A 21,629-nucleotide genomic window follows, 5' to 3' on the forward strand; every position below is an offset into this window, starting at 1 on the left:
ATAAAAAATTTACATGAGTATAGAATAATTCTATTTATTTTAAGAATTTTGGTATATAAGTGTGTGTATGCATTTACACATGCAAGGATAATTTCTGGAAAGATATACACAAAACTATTAGCAGTGACTATCTTTGAAGATTGTGTAAGGGGAGAAGAAAATTAAGAATTCTTTTTACCTCAAACAATCCAATACTTTTAAAATAATAAAGATATACTACTACTACTGTAATGACCTCAACATCAAACTGAAGTTTTTTCTAAATTACTAGTGATCCAGGCAATAAATTAAGGCAGCACAAATAGAATAGAGTGGTGGGAACAAAAAGTACAAAAGGAATGACAGGCACTATGAAACTAAGAAAAATTATTCTGGGGGCAAGAAGGGAGGACTGAAAGGAACTCAGATTTCAAGCCGTGGCAACTGAAAAAACACAGCCTAGGGTGGTACAGTGTGGAAAAAGCATCTGCTACAGAGTCAGAAGTGCCTGGACCCAAAAGCAAACATCTTAAAGGCAAATTACTCAACCTCTTGGACTCTACTCTCTCATTTACAAAGCACTAATAATTGATTTCTCCTGCAGAGTTGTTATAAGGTTTAGGAATGAAGTTTGTAAGTGGGTTAGCAGTGTCTAACACGCAGCAGATGCTTAACAATTACTATTCTTATTAATCAAAACAATGAGCACCAAGAGAAATATCCTTTCATTTCCTAGTCTTTGCAGACCCAAATAAATCCTCTAACTTTAGATCCTACCCAGAGAATATGGAGATAACCTAACATTAAGATTTACTATATGCCCAGTGACACAAGGGAGATGAATTGTGTTAGTTTCTTACCCAAGAGCCACACTGAATGGCCAGCCAATGATTGCCCCAGCTGCTACTCCAAGCACAGCAATGGAAGTTTTGTCCATATACCAGCCAGTCATGGCTATCAATGTAGTATACATACAGAAACTACTAGGAAGAAATGCTGTAAGAGTAAAGACATGAAAAAAAGGGGGACAGGGACAGAGTTTGAGATTTATTAAGTATCAATTATTAAAAATTTACCTACTATATTGCAAAATGTCAATAACCAGGAACATATTTTGAGCAATGCTATATTAGAAGTGGGCACCTTTTAAAAAAAGAAATGCAATGATTTTCTTGTTTTCTCACTCCTGTTTTTAGGTACCAACACATCACCCAGCCAGTTCTACAATACCAACCATGCCATCCCTCTCCTGGCCTATTCCCAAATCTAAAACTTACAGAACTCCAGGTTCCCCAGGCATAACCCCAGGCTATATTTCCAGGCAGTGAATAAGCTTCAGGAAACTTAGAGCCACTGCTGACAATCTATTTCTGGAGAAGTTTATCTTCTGACAGTCTTCTGAGGCTGTCCAAGTACCAACCTGTTCCCCATAGGAATTCTGGGAAAACTTCTCAAAGGCCAAAAGTTGGATGGTAACACTGATTTGCATCCTGCATCCACTGACATAGATGTGTGGCCTTAGGTGTCCCCCTAATTATTTCCATCTAGTATTACTTTGCTGTTGTATACAGGAGGGGACTGACTGTACTCAGGTTCTCTACAATAGTGACGTTTGATCAAAGTGTTTCCACCAATTCTACACAAAAATGCAGATCTGCATCTCCCTGCTGTATGAGGTCTACTTCACCTAGCACTGGGGAAGAAAAGTCAGTACTGACTCCAACAAGAACCACGATGAAGAGGCAATATGATCTAAGAACCTTGGCAAAGAGATGAGGCTTTGTCTCAAAGGATGCTATGAACTAATCTGTGCCTTAACATTCTCAACTGAAGTTACAAAACTAAAGACACTCCCAAGTATCTCCCTCAGAGAAGCATCAATTTTAGGAGTAGCAAAGTAACTAGAAAAACGTCGTGTACAACCTTCACAGATAAATGCTAAATAGAATCGATGCCATCCACAGTGTTCAGGCAAGGGGAGCAGAGGAATCTGAGGTCTCTGCCAGCTCAGAGGGGAGAGCACAGTCTCATTTAGGCCACTGGCTCTCAAAGTTATTTGGGTGTGGAGCCCTGAGGTGTCTGCAGAACAACATAGATTTTGATAGTCAATGAAGAAAAAACATATACTTTTGAGCTGGATACAATTTGTGTGCATATTTAGTGTGTATACTAGATTCTGGTACAAGCAAGCAGAAATTAAAATTGAAGTAATTATATATAGTAACAATTTTTCCAGAGACTGGGAACAGGCTGCCTTTTGGCAGCAGGTTACCTTGGTTCAGCTCATAGAACACGAATGTTCACTGGCAGCATAGTTTGAAAGCCACCTCTCTAGATTAAGGTTCTTATTCTCTATTTCTACAAACTTAGTATGAAAAAAAAAATCTCAACAGAAGATGTAAACCTTTACAGAACACATTGCAAATATTGGGCAAAAAGGAGAACCACCAAGAACAGGTTTTTTAGGCACAAGAGCTTTCTTGAGCAAAATAATAAAATGATTTTCCTTCCCCTAACAACAAAGAAAGGGTGGGTGCCTGTGTTTTTCAGCCTTACAGTGACAAAAAAATATAATATCTAACAGAAAGCAACCTCATGAAAACAACAGCTCTACCACTTACGAATTGTTTGACTTTCAGTAAGTCATGTCATCTTTCTAAGTTCCAACAAAAATGAGAAAATACTTACCTTACTTAATGTGGTAAAGCCAATCCAGAGTGTACAGGTAAGAGTGATCTGCACATTATTGACATGTTATACAAATATAAACTGTATCTGGACAAGTGCCTTCTTTAAATGCAACTGTGAAATATCAGTGAACCTGTTATGCCCTCACCTGCTCCTTTACTTACCTGAAGATGAGCAGAACATGCCAGTGCTGAGAACCAAGAAGGCTAGCATCATTCGACTCACGTGCAACCCAAACTTCTTACACACGGCCCTAGGAGAAAGGCAAAAACTCTCAGCAGAGCACATCGTGGGGATGGAAATTTCAAATCAAAAGACAAAAACATGCCCGCATCACAGAGAACACGGAAGATGTAAAGTCAAATACCAAGCGGACTTGACGGGTTTGTTAGCAATGTTCACGTGCATAAGGAGAGAAGCTCTCTCCCTATAAGGAAAGATATACTTTCTGTGCGAAGGGCATGTCTACTAACAATAGGAAAACAGCATGATGTTGTAGAAAACAATAGGCCTCAGACTCACATAGGCACAGGTTCAAATCTGGAGTCTGCCACTTACTAGCAGTGACACCCTTGTCTAGGTACATACTCACTCTGTCAGATTCCTCCTCTGTAAAAAGAGGTTAGTGAGACTTTGTATGGTTTCTGGGAGGACAATGCATGGCCAAGTGCTTAGAAGAGTGCCTGGCAGTCACTCAATGAATGGTAGTTGTCAGAAAAAGACTAGGAGATACACCACAGTGTTAATAAGTCCTTATCTAAGTCAGGGTTTCTCAAACTTAAGCAATTAATTATACACTCCCTTTACTTCTTTCCTGTAGGTCTTTAAAAGGCCTATAAATGAAACATTATTAGAAATTGTTATTGCTTCATTCAGTCAAAATTTGCTCAGACATACCATGTGTGAACTATTTGTATTGCTCAGGTTCCTTATTGCATCTCAGAGCTTCTTTCTGAAATACTTTAGCTTCTTCCTAAGTATATCCTTTAGAAGTTCCTTTAGTGAAGCTCTGTTAGTGGTAAATTCTGTTTTTGTTGGATTTCTTTTTCTTTCTTTTATATTATGTATAAAAAGTCTTTATTTAGCTCTTAAAAGATGGTTTGCCTGAGTATTCAATTTTAGAATGACAGTAATTTTCTCTCGGCACTTTGAAGATATTTATTTATTTATTTATTTATTTATTTATTGCCTTTGGCATTTGAGAAGGCGTCAGTGAGCCTAACATTCCTTTATAGGTAATCTATTAAGTTCTCTGTCAACTTTTAAGATCTTTTTTTTTTTTTTTAAATTTTTATTGATTTCAGAGAGGAAGGGAAAGGGAGAGAGAAACAGAAACATCAATGATGAGAGAGAATCATTGATTGGCTGCCTCCTGCAAGCCCCCTACTGAGAATCGAGCCTGCAACCCAGTCACGTGCCTTGACCAGGAATTGAATCATGACCTCCTGGTTCATAGATCAATCAGTGCTCAACCACTAAGCCACAACACCAAAATCTCCTCTGTTCTTGAAGTTCTACACAGTTTCACTCTTCCTTTTTAGTTATGCATATCAGGATATGTTGGGCTTTCTGAATCTGTGGATTAGCATCTTTTTTTTTTTTCATCAATTCTGGAAAATTCTTAGCCATTACTACCCTGAAAACTGCCTCTCGCCATCCTCCCCATTATCTCCTAGAATGTGATTAGATATCACATCTTTCAACTCTATCATACGCAATGTCAGTGGACATATAGGTGGTTTCCAATCTTAGCTATTGTGAATAATGTGGCAATGAACATTCTTAACTCTTTTATATTTCCATTTGTTGTCACTGTACTGCATTCTTAGTGTTTTCTTCAGATCAATCTTCTAGTTTACATGTTAGTAATGTCTAATCATCTGTTTAAACCAGAGGTGGGGAACCTTTCTCTGCCAAGGGCCATGTGGATATTTATAACATCATTTGTGGGCCATACAACATTATCAACTTAAAAATAAGCCTGCTATATTTGGTCAAACACTTAATTAACTCACCCCCATGCCTTGGCAGAGCCAGACCAAATGATTTTGTGAGCCTTATACAACCTGCAGGCTGGATGTTCCCCACCCCTGGAGACCTATCTATTAAATTTTAAATACCAATTCTTATATTTTCATTTCTAGAAGTTCTGTTCAGTTCTTTTTCAAATCTGCCTGGTTATTGTTGTAGTCTCAGTTCTTTTAACTTCTTTATTTTATTGTGGTAAGAACACTTAATATGAGATCTATCCTCTTAACCTGATTTTTAAGTGTAAAACATTGTTATCTATAAGCATAATGGTGTACAGCAAATCTCTAGAATGAATTCATATTGTATAACTGAAATTGTATATCCATCGATTAGCAGCTTCCTGTTTCCCCCTCTCTCCAACGCCTGGCAACCACAAGTCAATTCTTTTGCTTCCATGAATGTGACTATTTTAGAAACCTCATATAAGTGGAATCATGCAGTGTTTGTCCTTCTGTGACTGGTTATTTCACTTAGCATAATGTCCTCAAGGTTCTTCCATATTGTCACATATTGCAGGATTTCACTCTTTTAAGACTGAATAATATGCCATTGTATGTATATAACACATTTGCGCCCCCGCCCCTCCGCCATTCATCTGTCAATGGATATTTACCTTGTTTTCAATCTTGGCTATTGTGAACAATGTTGCAATGAACATGGGAATGTGCATATCTCTTCCAGATTCTGATTTCAATTCTTTTAGGTAAATACTCAGAAATGGGATTGCTACCCAGCTGGTGTGGCTCAGTAGCTGAACATGGAACCATGCACCAAGACGTCACCAGTTCCATGACCAGTCAGGGCACATGCCTGGGATTGTGGGCTCGATACCCAGTAGGGGGCATGCAGGAGGCAGCTGATCAATGTTTCTATCTCTCTCTCCCTTTCCCTTCCTCTCTAAAAATCAATAAAAACATATTTTTTTAAAAGTGGGATTGCTGGTAGTCGAATTTTAATTTTTTGAGGAACCTCATACTGTTTTCCATAGTTGCACTACCATTTTGCATTCCCACCAATGGTGTGTGGGTCCTAATTTCTCTACTTCCTTGACAACATCTGTTGTCTTTTTTTTTTTTTAACAGCCATTGTAACAAATATGAAGTGATCTCATTGTGGTTTTGACTTGTATCTCCCTGATGATTAGCGACATTGATTGCCTTTTCACATATCTATTGGTCATTAGTATGTCTTCTTTGGAGAAATGTCTATTCAAGTCCTTAGTCCATTTTGTAATCAAATTATTAGTGTTTTTGCTATTGAGTTGCTGGAGTTCCTTACACATATATTTTGGAAATATGGTTTACAATTATTTTCTCCCATTTTGTAAGTTCCTTTCCATTCTGTTGATTAGTCTCATTTCTGATTTATGTTTTCAATTCCCTCTTACATGTCTTTAAAAATATTAAATATGCTTATTTTACATTCTCCTTTCAGTAATTCCTAATAAATGAAGTCGTGCGGGTCAGCTACCTGTCGTTATGTCTGTTGGCTCTCAGGCATAGTGCCTTGTTCCCTTTTGTGCTCTATGATTTATTTTTACTATAATGTCTTGTTCACTGAAACTTTACCTGTGGTAATTCTTTGACACTTGGGTTAAGAATTCACTCCTCTAACGAAATTTTACATTCACTTTTGCAAGTAGCCTGAAAGCACTACCATCCCAGAACAATTTTAAACAAATTCTCAACTTGGGGGTTGGGGGACCAAGTGGGTGATTTGAATTCAATCCTGAGCCCATATGACGACCAACTTATGGTTATAATCCTCAAAGGCAGAACTGGCTTTCCTTTTTCTCCTCTATTCCACCCAGAGTCAAGGCCAACTATTTTTTTATCTGACATTTTTAGCTGTTTTGCAGTGGGAAGATTTTTAATAATGATCATTAAGTCCAAATACCTTTAACAGCATTAACCAAATAAGATGTTTGTTAGGCTTCATGTAAAAAAAATGAGCTATTTTTATTACTAAAATACTTAGTATTTCCACTAATATTCAATCAAACAATAGGTACTTGGTGAAATTCATTTACTGGATGCAAATAAGAGCAGTGAGTCCCACACGGGAATAAGTTCCTGTCAGTTAAGCTCAAGGGGAAAAGGTAAATCATGATCCTATCTATATCTTGGGACCCAAAATAAAGCGCTACTAAATCCTCCCAAAGAGAAGACTAGTTAGATATGTATTAACAGAATTAAAATTAATAATATGAAGTTACAGTATTTATGAAACTCAGGGGGAAAAAAGTGATCATTAGAAGTATTCCCCTTCCAACAGTTTGTTTCAAACAAGAGATCACATTTTAGATATAATATTAGGAGCCAGAAGGAAAGTGTTTTCTATTTTTAAACACTGCTAATACTATCAGAAAAATAATCTATATTGGGTTTCCTCATAGCACTTTTAGAAGCAAAGCTTTTATACTCACTTGTAAAAGTAAAGTTCACAGATACAGCTCACAAAAGCCAGAAGACATCGTAAAAAGTAAAAGACAAGAATCTGAAAGAAACCCAGGACAAAAAAAAACAAAAACAGATCACAGATACAAGTCAGCAAAACTCTTAACAATGACACCACTCTCCTTTGTTATTAATAACACTATAAATTTATATAATCCTTATAAAAGCAATATGTATCAAAAACCATGAAAATTTTCATATCCCCTAAATTCAGTGTATCTAATTCTATGATTCCAGCTCACAGAAGTAACTATGTAAGTAAATATGGGATGGTGGTTCTATTCATGAAAATATTAATTGCAGCACTATTAATTCAGAAAAACTTTTTTAAAAACTACAAAATGTCCAATTATAGGGAAATGGTTAAATACATTTAGTGAAATGGTTAAATAAATTAGGCTGTATCTATTTCATGGACAAGTATACAGATACTAAAATTTCTGGTTACAAAAAAAAGTAGAAAAATTCTTATATAAAGCTTACTCATTCAACAAACATTTCTTAAAGACAATTGTATAGATGTAGATGTGAACAAAACTAACTCCATTTCTGTATCCCAGAATTCATTTCATTTTTAAGTTTTCATACTGTGACCTTTGACAAACTTCACTATGTTTAGCAAGCATATCAAAGCTTTCTAGTTGATGATTATCCGTGGTCCTTAAAATGTAGTCATAAATAGCCCGAGCACGTTTGGCTCAGTGGATAGAGCCTCGGCCCACAGACTGAAGGGTCCCAGGTTCAATTCTGGTCAAGGGCATGTGTCTCTCTCACATCAACGTTTCTCTCTCTGTGTCTCTCCCTCTCCATTCCACTCTCTCTAAAAATCAACGGAAAAATATCCTTGGGTGAGGACCTAAGTAACAACATGGTGGTAAGTTTGCTGGGTTTTCGTTTTTTTGTCTTTCATATTCCAAACTTGGAGCTAAAGAAGTTGGCAACTAGAAATGCCAATGGGGGGCAGAGACAAAATAACACCAATGAGTACCTGCTCTATCTAGCCAAAAAAACAAGAAAGGGATAGCCTAGCAAGACAGAAAACTTTTAGACAAGAACCATTCTACTCCAGCCAAGCACCCCATAAAAAAATCTAGCTCCAGTCTCACGGATGCGACCAAAGATCCAGTAGGAAGCCAGGACTTTTATCCTTGCCCGTGGCAATGAGCTCTCTCTTCCACCCCAGTGTCAGTGGTGATCCCCTGGAAAGCCTGTTCCCCTCCCCTAACCTAGCAGTACAGTCATTGCTATTTATTGATGCGTACACAGTCTGAAAAATTCAATGTTAGGCAATTTCGTCCTTGTACGAACGTCACAGACTGTACTTACACAAACCTAGATGGTAGCCTAGTAGCACTTACCATAGTACTGTACAAAACAACACGAGATTAAATCAAGCACAAGAGAAACTGATGTACTCCAGAGACACAGTGAACACTGGATGTATGAGGCTGCTGCCAACATAAGATGGCATAATGCTTTACTTTTTTTTTTGTTTTAAACTTTTTAAAATAAGTATAAAGAGCCCTAGCCGGTTTAAAATAAGTATAAAGAGCCCAACGGATAGAGTGTTGGCCTGCAGACTGAAGGGTCCCAGGTTCAATTCCAGTTTAGGGAACATGCCTGGATTGCAGGCTCGATCCCTGCAAAAGGATGTGAACAAATGTAAGTTGACCAATGATTCTCTCCCATCATTTATGTTTCTATCTCTCTCTCCCTCTCCCTTCCTCTCTGAAATCAATAAAAATATATTTTTAAAAAAGTATAAAAAATCCACTCTAAATTACCGATAAAAAGTTTAGTATAGTAAATACATAAACCTGTAACACAATCGTTTATATCATTATAAAGTATTATGTACTTTACATAACTGAACATGCTGTACTTTTATATGACTGGGAGCACAGTAGGTCTGTTTACACCAGTATCACCACAAACACATGAGGAACGCGTTGCATCCATTGTTGAACCACAGTGTCATTATGCAGTACACCTACCCTGCCCACTAGGGTGTTATCAGTGGAGGCCTAGTGGGGAACCTAGACTTCTACCCTCACCTGCAGTAACAAGTAGAGTATATCAAAGGAAGCCAGCTAAAACAAAGGCTTCATTAGGACCCAGAGGAGCAGAGCAGTGCAGCAGAAGAACGCGGGGCCCATGAATAAGATCCAGTCTCATAATGGAATACCCAAAATATCCAAGTTTTAACTGAAAATTACTTGTCAACAGTAAGATTTCAAACTCAATGAAAAAAATCAATCAATAAATACCAAAAGAAAAAGAGAGAGATGTTAAAATCACCTAAGTGTTAAAGCAGGGGTCCTCAAACTACGGCCCACAGGCCACATGCAAATACAAATATTGTATTTGTTCCCGTTTTGTTTTTTTACTTCAAAATAAGATATGTGCACTGTACATAGGAATTTGTTCACAGTTTTTTTTTAATCTATAGTCCGGCCCTCCAACCGTCTGAGGGACAGTGAACTGGCCCCCTGTTTAAAAAGTTTGAGAACCCCTGTATTAAAGGAACCACTGTAACATTGAAAAAGAGATAGAAGAAGCTATAAACAAATGGAAGAATATACCGTGTTCATGGATTGGTAGAATCAATATCATTAAAATGTCCATACTGCCCTAACCGGTTTGGCTCAGTGGATAGAGCGTCCGCCTGCGGACTGAAAGGTCCCAGGTTCGATTCCAGTCAAGGGCATGTACCTTGGATGCGGGCATATCCCCAGTAGGGGGTGTGCAGAAGGCAGCTGATTAATGTTTCTCTCTCATCGATGTTTCTAACTATCCCTTTCCCTTCCTCTCTGTAAAAAAATCAATAAAATATATATTTTTAAAAAAAATAAAAATAATAAAATGTCCATACTACTCAAGGCAATCTACAAATTCAATGCAATCTATCTATGTTAAAATACCAATAGCATATTTCACAGATCTAGAACAAATACTCCAAAAATGCATATGGAACCAAAAAAGACCCCAAATAGCTGCAGCAATCTCGAGAAAGAAAAACAAAGTTGGAGGAATCACAATACCAGATGTCAAGTTAATACTACAAAGCTGCTGTAATTAAAACAGCCTGCTATTGGCATAACAACAGGCATACAGATCAATGAAACAGAACAGAGACCCCAGAAATCAACCCCAGTCATTAATATTTGATAAAAGAGGCAAGAACATACAATGGAATCAAGACAGCCTCTTCAATAAATGGTATTGGGGGAAATTGGGCAGGTACATGCAAAAAAATTAAACTAGATCACCAACTTACACCGTACACAAGAAATGATAAAACTCAAAATGATAAAAGACTTAAATGTAAGTTGGGAAACCATAAAAATCCTAGAAGAATCTATAGGCAGCAAAATCTCAGACATCTCTCATAGCAATATGTTTATGGATACATCTCCTAGGACAGTGATGGCGAACCTTTTGAGCTCGGCGCGTCAGCATTTTGAAAAACCCTAACTTAACTCTGGTGCTGTGTCACATATAGAAATTTTTTTTTCTTTTTTTTTTTTTTTTTAAATATATTTTATTGATTTTTCACAGAGAGGAAGGGAGAGGGATAGAGAGTCAGAAACATCGATGAGAGAGAAACATCGATCAGCTGCCTCCTGCACACCCCCCACTGGGGATGTGCCCGCAACCAAGGCACATGCACCTGACCGGAATCGAACCTGGGACCCTTCAGTCCACAGGCCGACGCTCTATCCACTGAGCCAAACCGGTCACAGCCACATATAGAAATTTTTTGATATGTGCAACCATAGTAAAACAAAGGCTTACATTTTTTACATTTATTTTATATATTTAAATGCCATGTAACAAAGAAAAATCAACCAAAAAGATGAGTTTGCGTGTCACCTCTGACACGCGCGTCATAGGTTCGCCATCACTGTCCTAGGACAAAGGAAACTAAGGAGAAAATAAACAAATGGGACTACATCAAAATAAAAAGCTTCTGCACAGCAAAAGACACCATCGACAAAACAAAAAGAGAGCCCGCTGTATTGGAGGAACATACCTGGCAATGATATATCGGATAAAGGGTTAATATCCAAAATATATAAGGAACTCATACAACTTAAGAAAAGGAAGACAAACAATCCAATTAAAAACTGGGCAAAAGAACCTAAATAGACACTTCTCCAAAGAGGACATACAGAAGGCCAAGAGACATATGAAAAAATGCTCAAAATCACTAATCATCAAAGAGGTGCAAATTAAAACAACAATGAGGTATCACCTCACACCTGTCAGAATGGCTACCATCAACAAAGCAACAAATGACAAGTGCTGGTGAGGATGTGGAGAAAAGGGAACCCTAGTACACTGCTGGTGGGAACATAGACTATGCAGCCATTATGGACAACAGTATGGAGTTTTCTAAAAAAAAATTAAATATGGAACTGCCATTTGATGCACTGATCCCACTTCTAGGAATATATCCTAAGAAACTCAAAATACCAATCAGATCAGAAAGAATGTAGACATCCCTATGTTCATTGCAGCACAATTTACAATAGCGAAGATCTGGAATCAGCCCAAGTGCCCATCAGTACATGAGTGGATAAAAAAAGCTGTGGTACATTTATACCACGGAATACCTTGCAGCAGTGAAAAAGAAGGATCAATTACCCTTTGAGACAGCATGGAGGGACCTGGAAAGTATCACGTTACGTGAAATAAGTCAGTCAGAGAAAGACAAGTATCACATGATCTCATTCATATGTGGAATCTAATTAATAAAATAAACTGACAAATGGAATAAATCCAGAGGCATAGAAGCACAGAACAGAGTGCAGAATCTCGCAGGGAAGGCAGGGGGATTGTGGGTGAGTGGGAGGTAATCAACCAAAGACCTTGTATACATATATGCATAACCCATGAACACAGATAATAGGATGGTGAAAGCCTGGGACTGGGGAAGGGAGGAGGGCAGGGACTGACTGAAGGGGGTCGATGGGGGGAAAAGGAGGGCATATGTAATACTTTCAACAATTAAGATTTTTTAAAATAATAATAATAAAGGAGCCATTATAAAATTGCTTCAATGAGCAACTAAGAACATACTTGAAACAAATGAAAAATATAGAAAGTCTGAGTAAAGAAATAGAAACTATAAAGAAAACCCAAGTGGAAATTTTACAATTTAAAAAAAATAATAACCAAAATAAAATCTTAATGGGTAGGGTCAACAGTGAAATGGAGGGGACAGAGCAAATAATCAGTGAACAGGAAAACAGAACATTAGAAATTAACCTTAACAACACAGAGAAAAAGAGACTGGGGGCTGCAGGGAGGAAGAACAGAGTCTCAGGGACCTGTAGGACTAAAATAAAATATCTAACATTCATGTCATTAGAGTCTCAGGAGAGGAGAAACAGGGCAGGGCTGAAAAAGTACTAAAAAAAAAAAAAAAGAAAGAAAGAAAGAAAGAAAATACAGCTAAAAACTTTCCAGCCCAGCCAGAGTGGTTCAATGGTTGAGCATCGACCTAGGAGCCAGGAGGTCACGGTTAGATTTCCGGTCAGGGCATATACCTGGGTTGTGGGCTTGATCCCCATTATGGGGCATGGAGGAGGCAGCTGATCAATGACTCTCTCTCATCATTGATGTTTCTATCTTTCTCTCCCTCTCTGTTCCTCTCTGAAATAAATAAAAATATATATATTTTTTAAATAAACTTTCCAAATTTGGCAAAAGACATAAGTCTAAAGATTCAAGAAGCTAAGAAAACTCCAAACAAGACAAACCCAAAAGAAATCCATGCCAAGACACATCATAGTCATATTTCTGAAAAGTAATCAGGTTAGGTCTCGGTTTAATTTCTAACTATCCTTCAGCACTCTGTTTAAAGTAGGGTCTCCTAATAGGCTATCCCACTGCAACTGGTACTCTTCCTTCATAAGACTCACTACATTTATAATTACTTGCTCAATTACAAGTAGTCTTCCCACTGAGCCATGCTGGCCAGGCTAGTAGTAATTGAAGACTATAGAGAATCTGTTTTATGAAAGGACATAAGTTGTAATTTCCTTAAAATTTTTTTAAATCAAAATAACAGTTTGAGATTGTTTTTAAAGTTAACCATTACTACAAAACTTTAAGGAAAAACAGTAGTTCCCAGTTCCACTTCTTGTGTTCAAATCCCAGTCCCCAGAGGCAACCACTTTCTTTCAACTGTCTTAGTTATTTCTTCTGATGGTTTTATTAAACCATAAATTCCATGAGGGCAGGGATTTGGTCATTGTTACATCCATAGCACTTAATAAAGTGTCTACCAAACAAAAGTTGCTTAATTAATATTTGCTGAACAATGAATGAATAAATAATTCTTCTTCTAGAAAATGTCTCCTCTTAACTACCAAACTATTTTGTCCTTTTCTCACCTCTTGATCGGTTGTGATTGCTTCCAGGTTGGCCTGCCCTTACCTTATTAGTTTGTAGAATTCTTGCATGAAATGCAGCTGGCCAGGCATGAAGCAGCAGGTAAGCATAGGAGCGAATGGCATAAACTGGGGAATATTCCCAAGTCTGGAATCCCTGCCCGTAGATGAGGTAGTGTGTCTGAAAGTACAAAACAGATGAATTCAGGGTTATAGTGGCCAAAAATCCTTGTTTAAAGAATGAAGATGAAGATTTTAAGCAAAAGTATTAATGAAATAACGGTATACAAAAATGTTGAAACTCTCAACAAGATTTGCAACTAATGGATAAGAATCAAAATGACACAATATTAAGAAATATTAGGACATTATAAATTCTACAAGATTATTGTTTGGTCAACTTTAAAAGCTTGAATTTTACCTTCTACTTATTTAAAAAACAAAACAAAACTCTAAATCTGCCTGGCCAGGGTGGCTCAAGTGATTGAGCATTAACCTATGAACCAGGAGGTCATAGGTTCGATACCTGGTCAGGGCACTTGCCCTGGATGGGGGCTGGGCCCCCCTTTGGAGGCCAATGATTCTCTCTCATCACTGATGTTTCTATTTCTCTCTCCCTCCCAGTTTCTCTCTGAAATCAATAAAAATATTAAAAACAAAACAACAAAACTTAAAAAAACTCAAAATCTTATATTTTCCTTAAACCACCTACACTAAACATTCTTTTTTTATGAAAAATGTGATGTGAAAATTTCACCTCTGAATTTTCGGTAATACAAAGTCAACCAACTTATAAATCTAAAAATCAAGAAATAGCAGTATGAGCATACTACTTAGTAATGATATTTCTTTTAGTAACCATCAGAAGAAATAACTAAGAAAGTTGAAAGCGGCTGCCTCTGGGGACTGGGATTTGAACATAAGAAATGGAACTGGAAACTCCTGTTTTTCCTTAAAGTTTTGTAGTAATGGTTAACTTTAAAAACTTTCTCAAAGTGTTATTTTGATTTTTAAAAATTTTTAAGGAAATTACAAATTATATCCTTTCATAAAACAGCCAGATTCCCTACAGCCTTCAACTGACTGGCGTGGCTCTGTGGTTGAGCATCCACCCATGAACCAGGAGGTCAAGGGTTTATTCCTGGTCAGGGCACATGCCCGGGTTGCCGGCTCCATCCCCAATAGGGGGCATGCAGGAGGCAGCTGATCAATGATTCTCTCTCATCATTGATGTTTCTCTCTCTCTCTCTCCCTCTCCCTTCCTCTCTGAAATCAATAAAAATGTATTTTAAAAAAATAGGCACGACTACTAAATCATCAACTTAGAATACAAAAGTGCAAATAAAGTTATTTTCCTACTAGTAACACGTGTATATAGTATTTGTATCTTGATTGGTAACAAGGTCCCAGGCAATGAAATCAAGAACAACAAAAATACCCAAAGAAGTCACCTACTGGTTCCCAGTAGTTGAACGTTTCATCACAGTCAGAGATGTTGCTCAGAAGAGCAGCACATAACCTTGCTGAGAGCAAGCACTTGAAAGCAGTAGATCCTTCCGGTGCCCAAACTTGGCCTGCTTTGTTCCCAGATAACCTGCTCAGAAGCAAAAAAAAAAAAAAAAAAAAAAAAAAAAAGTATGTGTCAGGAAGTGCCTACTAACTAGAAGGACTAAAATTAGACAAAAAAGACAGGACTGGCAAGGGACATTAAAGCCCTGAAGTATTCTCCAATAGCGGTGAGCAGTTAGCTGTCCGGAGCCGATCAACCTTCATCATTCCTTCCACTTCCTGCTTTGCAGGTGTAAGCGAACGCATACCCTTTAGTTCTCGGCATCTGTGACGCTCCATTTACCCCCAGCCAACTAACCACTCACTTGAAGACCACAAAGCTCTCACCCCGTTTCCTTCTTTTCGTAACAAGGCCATTGCTCTCCGTGGCTTTATTTATTCATCAGCTCATTTATTCCAACGTACAGAGGCCTAACATGTGCAAGGCGCTGTGCCCTCTTCCAGCTCCGTCTGCTGACAGCTCTTCGGTGCAGCCCTAACCTGCGGTTCCCGGCCTGGGAGAGAGGCGGGTGCCGTGCTGGAGGCTGTGGGGCCTTCGCATGAAAGGGCCGGGGTTTGGAGAGAATGAAGGAAACGGCGAGACCCCAAAAGGGTGTACTCTCGGCTCTCGCCGCTCACACATAGGACGCCAGCCCCGGCCGGGCCGGGAGCCGCACCCCAGGTTTCCATACAGCAAATTCGGACCCGAGGTGGAGGTCTAGGACGGGGTGGAGACGGAACGCTGACCCGCCCGAGAAGAGCAAAAGAACCCGGGTGCAGAGGCAGCCGGGCCCCCGGGGCCAGCGGGCCCGCGCGGCCGAGACCCCGAGACTCCGCGCCGCCGCCGGCCACGCCCCCGCCCCGCACCTACTCGGCCCGCGGCTCCGCGCCGCCCGCCTCGCGGCCGCACAGCAGCTCCCGCAGCTTGTCCGCGGCCGAGGCCGTGTCGCCGCCGCTGCTTCCGCCTCCCTTGGGGCGCTGCCGAGCCCCGCGGCTGGCCATGGCCAGCTGGGACGAGAGGGTAGAAGCCCACGGACACCCTACGGAGAGGGTGAGCACCCAGGCATCGCGCTGGCTGGCAGACGGCGTCCGCCGAGGGACAAAAGACCTTGACATGCGCAGACAACACTAAATCACAGCGTGGTGGGGCCGATGGGGGCACATCCTAGGGTAGAAAAGAGGGCCTGAGACTACTTTCGCCGTCACAGCTGTCCCTTCCACACACTCGTGACGCTGGGCATTCCTCCCTGCCTCTAACTCTCGCCGCCTTCACTTTTCAGCATTCTCCACTCTCCTGCAAAAACCATTCTTCAGTGACCCGCGCCCCCCGCCGCCCCCCTCCCCCCCCCCCCCCACACACACTTTTAAAAGAAAGCACAAATAGAAAGCTTTCTGCAACCTGAGTGCGCGGAGATATTCAGTTAAAAATCATAGCACAGCTGCCTACCGAAGGGGAGGCCCTCAAAAAGTCACTGACAACTTGCCCTGTCTGTACTTTGGTAAGAATGGTAAGGACAGCCTGTGGCTAATAGTAGAAAATAGAATCAGAAAAAAGTGGGGATCAGGGGCGGGCTGGAGGGGATTAATGAGGGGGGGGGAGGAAATGTATGTAATACTTTCAACAATAAAGATTTAAAAAATTAATATACCTAGAAAGAGCCCCCCCCCCCCCCAAAAAAAATGAAAGACAAATTCTATGTGGCAAATTCAACCATACACCAGTGCTGTCATTGCTACTGTTACTGGTCTCGGGCTGCCTGTGTCCAATAATGAAGGCAGAGTTGAATCATATTAGGCGTTTATTGAGAAGGCTAGCCAACCAAGAAGACAGGGCGCTTACAAGCAATAAAATCCTGTCTTATAGCAAAGTGCAGGGGACAGGATTGTAAAGGGGAAGGGGCTACGGTGAGGCTGGGAACCGGAACCCAATGCAGCTACTTGCAGCCCTGGAGGTCTGCAGATGTTAGCTATTGTCCTTGGTTATCAGGCGATAAGATGATGTTGATGAGACGATGTTTGACTCCTGGTGGATTGGTCTGACCATGATAATCGGTTCAGCTTGCTGGATTCACAGCTGAGTCATGCTTCAGACAGGCCTTGAAAAGGAACCTTAAGAAAAATTTAACCCCTTATTCACATATGAGAAACTTAACCCCCTATTCACATAAGTATATGTGTTCTAAGATTTAAAATAATATGGTTATTTTTCAGATTAATTAAAGTGCTCTATCTGTCCAATTATAAGGCCCCCTATCATTACTACAGCATTATGGTAAGCATTTACATATTTTATCATTTTTAAATTTAATATCATAGCACCCTTGTTTTATTGAGAAGGAAACTGAGGCCTGTTAGGATCACCAAGGAAGGCACAAGGCCAAAAGTGGTAAAGAATTATAAGTTAACTAGAGGCCTGGTGCATGAAACTTGTGCACAGGTAGCGTCCCTAGGACTGGCTGGCAATAAGGGCCAATCAGGGCCTTCCCTCCCCTGGCTGCCAGCCGGAGCCTTCCTTTGTTCTGCACCACCCCCCAGTGGTCAGTGCATGTCATAGCAAGCGGTTGAACTCCCATTTGGTCAAACTCCTGAGGGGACAATATGCATATTAGCCTTTTAGTATATAGGATAGAATTAGGTCATCTGGAGGCCATATGGGCTGAGCCCCAAAATGGTGCTGGCACCCAGGGATGGGGAGTCAGAGGTTTCAAAGTACTCTAAGTGGGCTTTTTCGGTAGCGAACTCTCTGGGCAGTCCAGATCCTGGGAAAGTCCAGAGAGGAAAGACAATGGTCTTAATAAGTGGAAAGTGGTCTAAGCGAAAGGGAATGTCAGTTGTAAAGTGATCTAAAGGTCAGTTCCCAGGGGAGGGGTTATTGATTCAGTTATTGGATCAGACCTAACATTCAGCCTCTCTGTTTTATGGAACAGGGATGGAGGTCATTTCTTCCATCTGAGAGGGGACATCCAGATCATAGGGGGTGGACTTTGATTGCAGTCGGCTGGAACGCTGCATAGATCCTCCCAGTTGGAGGAGGGGTTGCAGCAGCGTGATTTCCCCAAGAGTCTGGTTGGTGAAGATGCAAAAGCCATCCTGAAGGAAAGATGAAAAATGACGCAGAATACATGGGCCAAAACCGAGGATGAGGAATAGGAATGTTAATGGTCCTATGAAGGAAGTAAGCTGGTATACCAATTTATATTTTTTAGCCAGTAGCCCCATGAATTTGATTGATGTTCTCTAATCTTTTCAGCCCTTTCCGTTAATTTTTGGGTGGCATCCCTGCCTAGGCCAGACTGGTTGACATAAAAACAGCATTCTTCCTCCAGAAAGAGGCATAGCTCCTTTCTCTGCCGTTAGGAGGTCTAGTCCTCTCTGATTTTGGAGGGTGACAGCTGCTAGTGAATCTCTCTGATGCTGAAATTGAACTAAACTTTTGGCCATGTCATCTGGGCTTTCTTGTAGGTCCTGAGACAGGATTTCAAAATATTATAGAGCAGTGGTTAAGCCTCCTATGCCAGTCCCGACACCTATTGAGATATCGAGGGTTATGAGGAGAGGGACTATCTGGACTGCCCTTTTGTGTCAGATATGATGGATTACAGGGACAGTAAGATTGATTATTAGGGGCTACATCTACATTGGGTGAGAGGTAGGTTCCTGTCCAATTGGTCGGGAGGCAAATATATGTGTTTTCCCCACAAAGGATGAAATATCCCTGATCATGGAAACAAGCTGAAAGGTGTAGAGAGAAGAGGTGAACTAAAGGGTATGAGGTTCCTTTTCCCAGTTCCACCCTCCAAACTGAGAGGGTAGTTCCATGGTGCTACCGATAAGGGGTGACAGATGAGTGGTTGAGATTCCATTGCAGTGAAAGTGGGAAGGAACGCTAGAATGGGCTGTTATCCTAGGGAAAAGAGAAAGGGAAGGAAAGGAGCAGCTGAAGCCTTGAGCCTGGATGGTTGAATAAGAAACAAAACAGCCCTAACCGGTTTGGCTCAGTGGATAGAGCGTCAGCCTGCGGACTCAAGGGTCTGAGGTTCGATTCCAGTCAAGGGCATGTACCTTGGTTGCAGGCACATCCCCAGTAGGGAGTGTGCAGGGGGCAGCTGATCGATGTTTCTCTCTTATCGAAGTTTCTAACTCTCTATCCTTCTCCCTGTAAAAAAACCAATAAAATATATATTTTTTTAAAAAGAAATAAAACAGATCATCTGTAGGAAATAACCTTTAGCTTCTGGGGAGACCTGGTAGTCAACCCCTTGGGACCACTGGCTGTTCAGTAGTTCTAGGTTAACTGTGGGGTTGCAAGCTGATGATGGGAGATGGCCTGTTGTTATATTATCCTGTGACTTTGTAAAGCACAAAGGGGCTTGGGTGATTAGTGGGGTGTGGAGAGTGATAGGAACTGTGACTGGGATGGAGGAAGGAGCTACCTTAGCAAGAGATTGAATATACGTAGGGAAAAGAAGGGAGGCTTGATTTGCCTGGGCTGTAAGATAATTACCTAAAAGGTGGGGGACTTAGGAGTATCTGATAAGGGCCTTGCCATCGGGGCTATAAATTATTTGACAGATGGGGTTCCTTTAGGAGGACCCAGTCCCCTAGCTGTAGAGGAGTAGGGGAAATGTCTCCTGTAAAAGGTCGAGGGAGGACCTGACCAGTATGTTTTCTCAGTAATTGCTGGGTGAGATTTAAAATGGGGCAGCCATAGCTGGTTTGGCTCAGTGGATAGAGCGTCGGCCTGTGGACTCAGGGGTCCCGGGTTCAATTCTGGGCAAGGGCACATGCCCGGGTTGTGGGCTCGATTCCCAGTAGGGGGCATGCAGGCGGCAGCCAATCAATGATTCTCTCTCATCATTGATGCTTCTCTCTCTCCCTCTCCCTCTCCCTTCCTCTCTGATATCAATAAAAAATATGTTTTTAAAAGGTTGAAAAAATAAAAATAAAATGGGGACAGTCTCCTAGAAGGGTCTCTGTGGAAGGGAAGTTTCCTAATAAGAAAAGTCTTCCATACATGAGTTCAATGAGACTAAGAAAGGAGGTTGCATGGCAGGGGTGGGGGAGGGGTGCCCTGATGCACTTAAGGCTGCAGGAGTGGGCAAACTTTTTGACTCAAGGGCCACAATGGGTTCTTAAACTGGACCGGAGGGCCAGAACAAAAGCATAGATGGAGTGTTTGTGTGAACTAATATAAATTCAAAGTAAACATCATTACATAAAAGGGTATGGCTGGTTTTTTTTTAGTTTTATTCATTTCAAACGGGCCGGATCCGGCCCGCGGGCTGTAGTTTCCCACGGCTGGGCTAGAGGTAGGAGAGTAATCCAAGGTTCTTTAGTTACCAGAGTTAATTTAGGTGAGACTTAATTAAGGAATTTGCCTTTTCTACCTTGCCTGAAAACTGGGGCCGGTAGGTGGTGTGTAAGTTCCACTGGATGTTCAGAGTGGAGACCTGTTGAGTTATTTGAGATATGAAAGCAGGCCCTTTATCTGATTGTAATGAGGTGGGAGGCAGAATCTGGGAATGATATGCTGAATGAGAGTTTGAGTGACCTCAGAGGACTTTTCAGACGCAGTGGGGAATGCTTCTACCCAGTATCTAATAGGGTTAAGAGATATTTGGTTCTTTTAATAGGGGGCATGTGAGAGAAGTCAATTCGCCAGTCTTGTTCAGGGATTTGGCCACTAGACTGATGAGTGGGGAAAGAAGAAGGTCTAACCTGTCCTTGGGGAGATACCGAGTACCAAGTAGAACAGGTTTTGGTGATATCTTGCAGTAGGGACTAGGCTAGGACATGTGATGAGGGGTTTTAGGAGTTGTAAAAGCAGTCTGTATCCTCTATGTAGGGAATTGTGAATGGCCCATACGATATTGTGGGCCTGTCCCTGGGGAAGGATATATTTTCCTTGAAAAAATTTTTTAAATATATTTTTATTGATTTCAGAGAGGAAGGGAGAGGGAGAGAGAGATAGAAACATCAATGGTGAGAGAGAATCATTGATTGGCTGCCTCCTGCACACCCACACTGGGGATAGAGCCAGCAACCTGGACATGTGCCCTTGACCAGAATTGAACCTGGGACCCTGAGTCCACAGGCCAACGCTCTATCCACTGAGAAAAACCAGCTAGGGCTTCCCTGAAATTTTAACCATGGATCTTCCTGAATGGCCCCAAGAGCTCATAGGGACTGAAGTTCCTCTGGCATGTATTTGGATGCTATAGGAGGTATAACTAGGAGTTGGGGAGACGGAACTTCCTCTGAGCAGCTGCCTTGGCCTCCTGGTCTGCTTTGTTATTTCCCTGTATTATGGGATCATTCCCAACTTGGTTTCTTTAGCAGTGTATTATTTTTTAAAGCTAGAAAAGGGGAGAGAAGTTCCTAAGTACCAAGCAGGAAGTTCCTAGATACCAAGCAGGAAGGACTGTGAATGAGCAATGGAAATACAGTCTAGGCCCAATCTAAGGACCTAAGCCATAAGAGAGTCAGAGCTAGGAGAGAAGGGGTCCCTTCATACATCATGTCCTGACTC

At 40.8% G+C, this 21,629-nt stretch overlaps 1 protein-coding gene across 10 annotated transcripts in view; it reads right to left on the reverse strand.

The window, feature by feature from the left end:
- Window positions 1-16,188, reverse strand: part of ALG9 (ALG9 alpha-1,2-mannosyltransferase) — a 108,253-nt gene extending 92,065 nt beyond the window's left edge. For all 10 annotated transcript variants that reach the window (XR_004970300.1, XR_004970299.1, XM_036324324.1 and 7 more), the window contains exons 1-6: window positions 15,972-16,188; window positions 15,008-15,146; window positions 13,599-13,733; window positions 7,124-7,194; window positions 2,832-2,920; window positions 840-975 (exon numbers count right to left, since the gene is read on the reverse strand). Coding sequence is in view for 8 of the 10 variants with exons in the window: in XM_036324324.1 (XP_036180217.1) it covers window positions 840-975; window positions 2,832-2,920; window positions 7,124-7,194; window positions 13,599-13,733; window positions 15,008-15,146; window positions 15,972-16,102 (701 nt within the window). In the remaining 2 variants the exon portion in view is untranslated. The remainder of the gene's footprint in view (window positions 1-839; window positions 976-2,831; window positions 2,921-7,123; window positions 7,195-13,598; window positions 13,734-15,007; window positions 15,147-15,971) is intronic.
- Window positions 16,189-21,629: the final 5,441 nt, after the last annotated feature.

The sequence above is a fragment of the Myotis myotis genome, unplaced genomic scaffold (genome assembly GCF_014108235.1).
Source record: "Myotis myotis isolate mMyoMyo1 unplaced genomic scaffold, mMyoMyo1.p scaffold_m19_p_10, whole genome shotgun sequence".
Taxonomy (NCBI): domain Eukaryota; kingdom Metazoa; phylum Chordata; class Mammalia; order Chiroptera; family Vespertilionidae; genus Myotis; species Myotis myotis.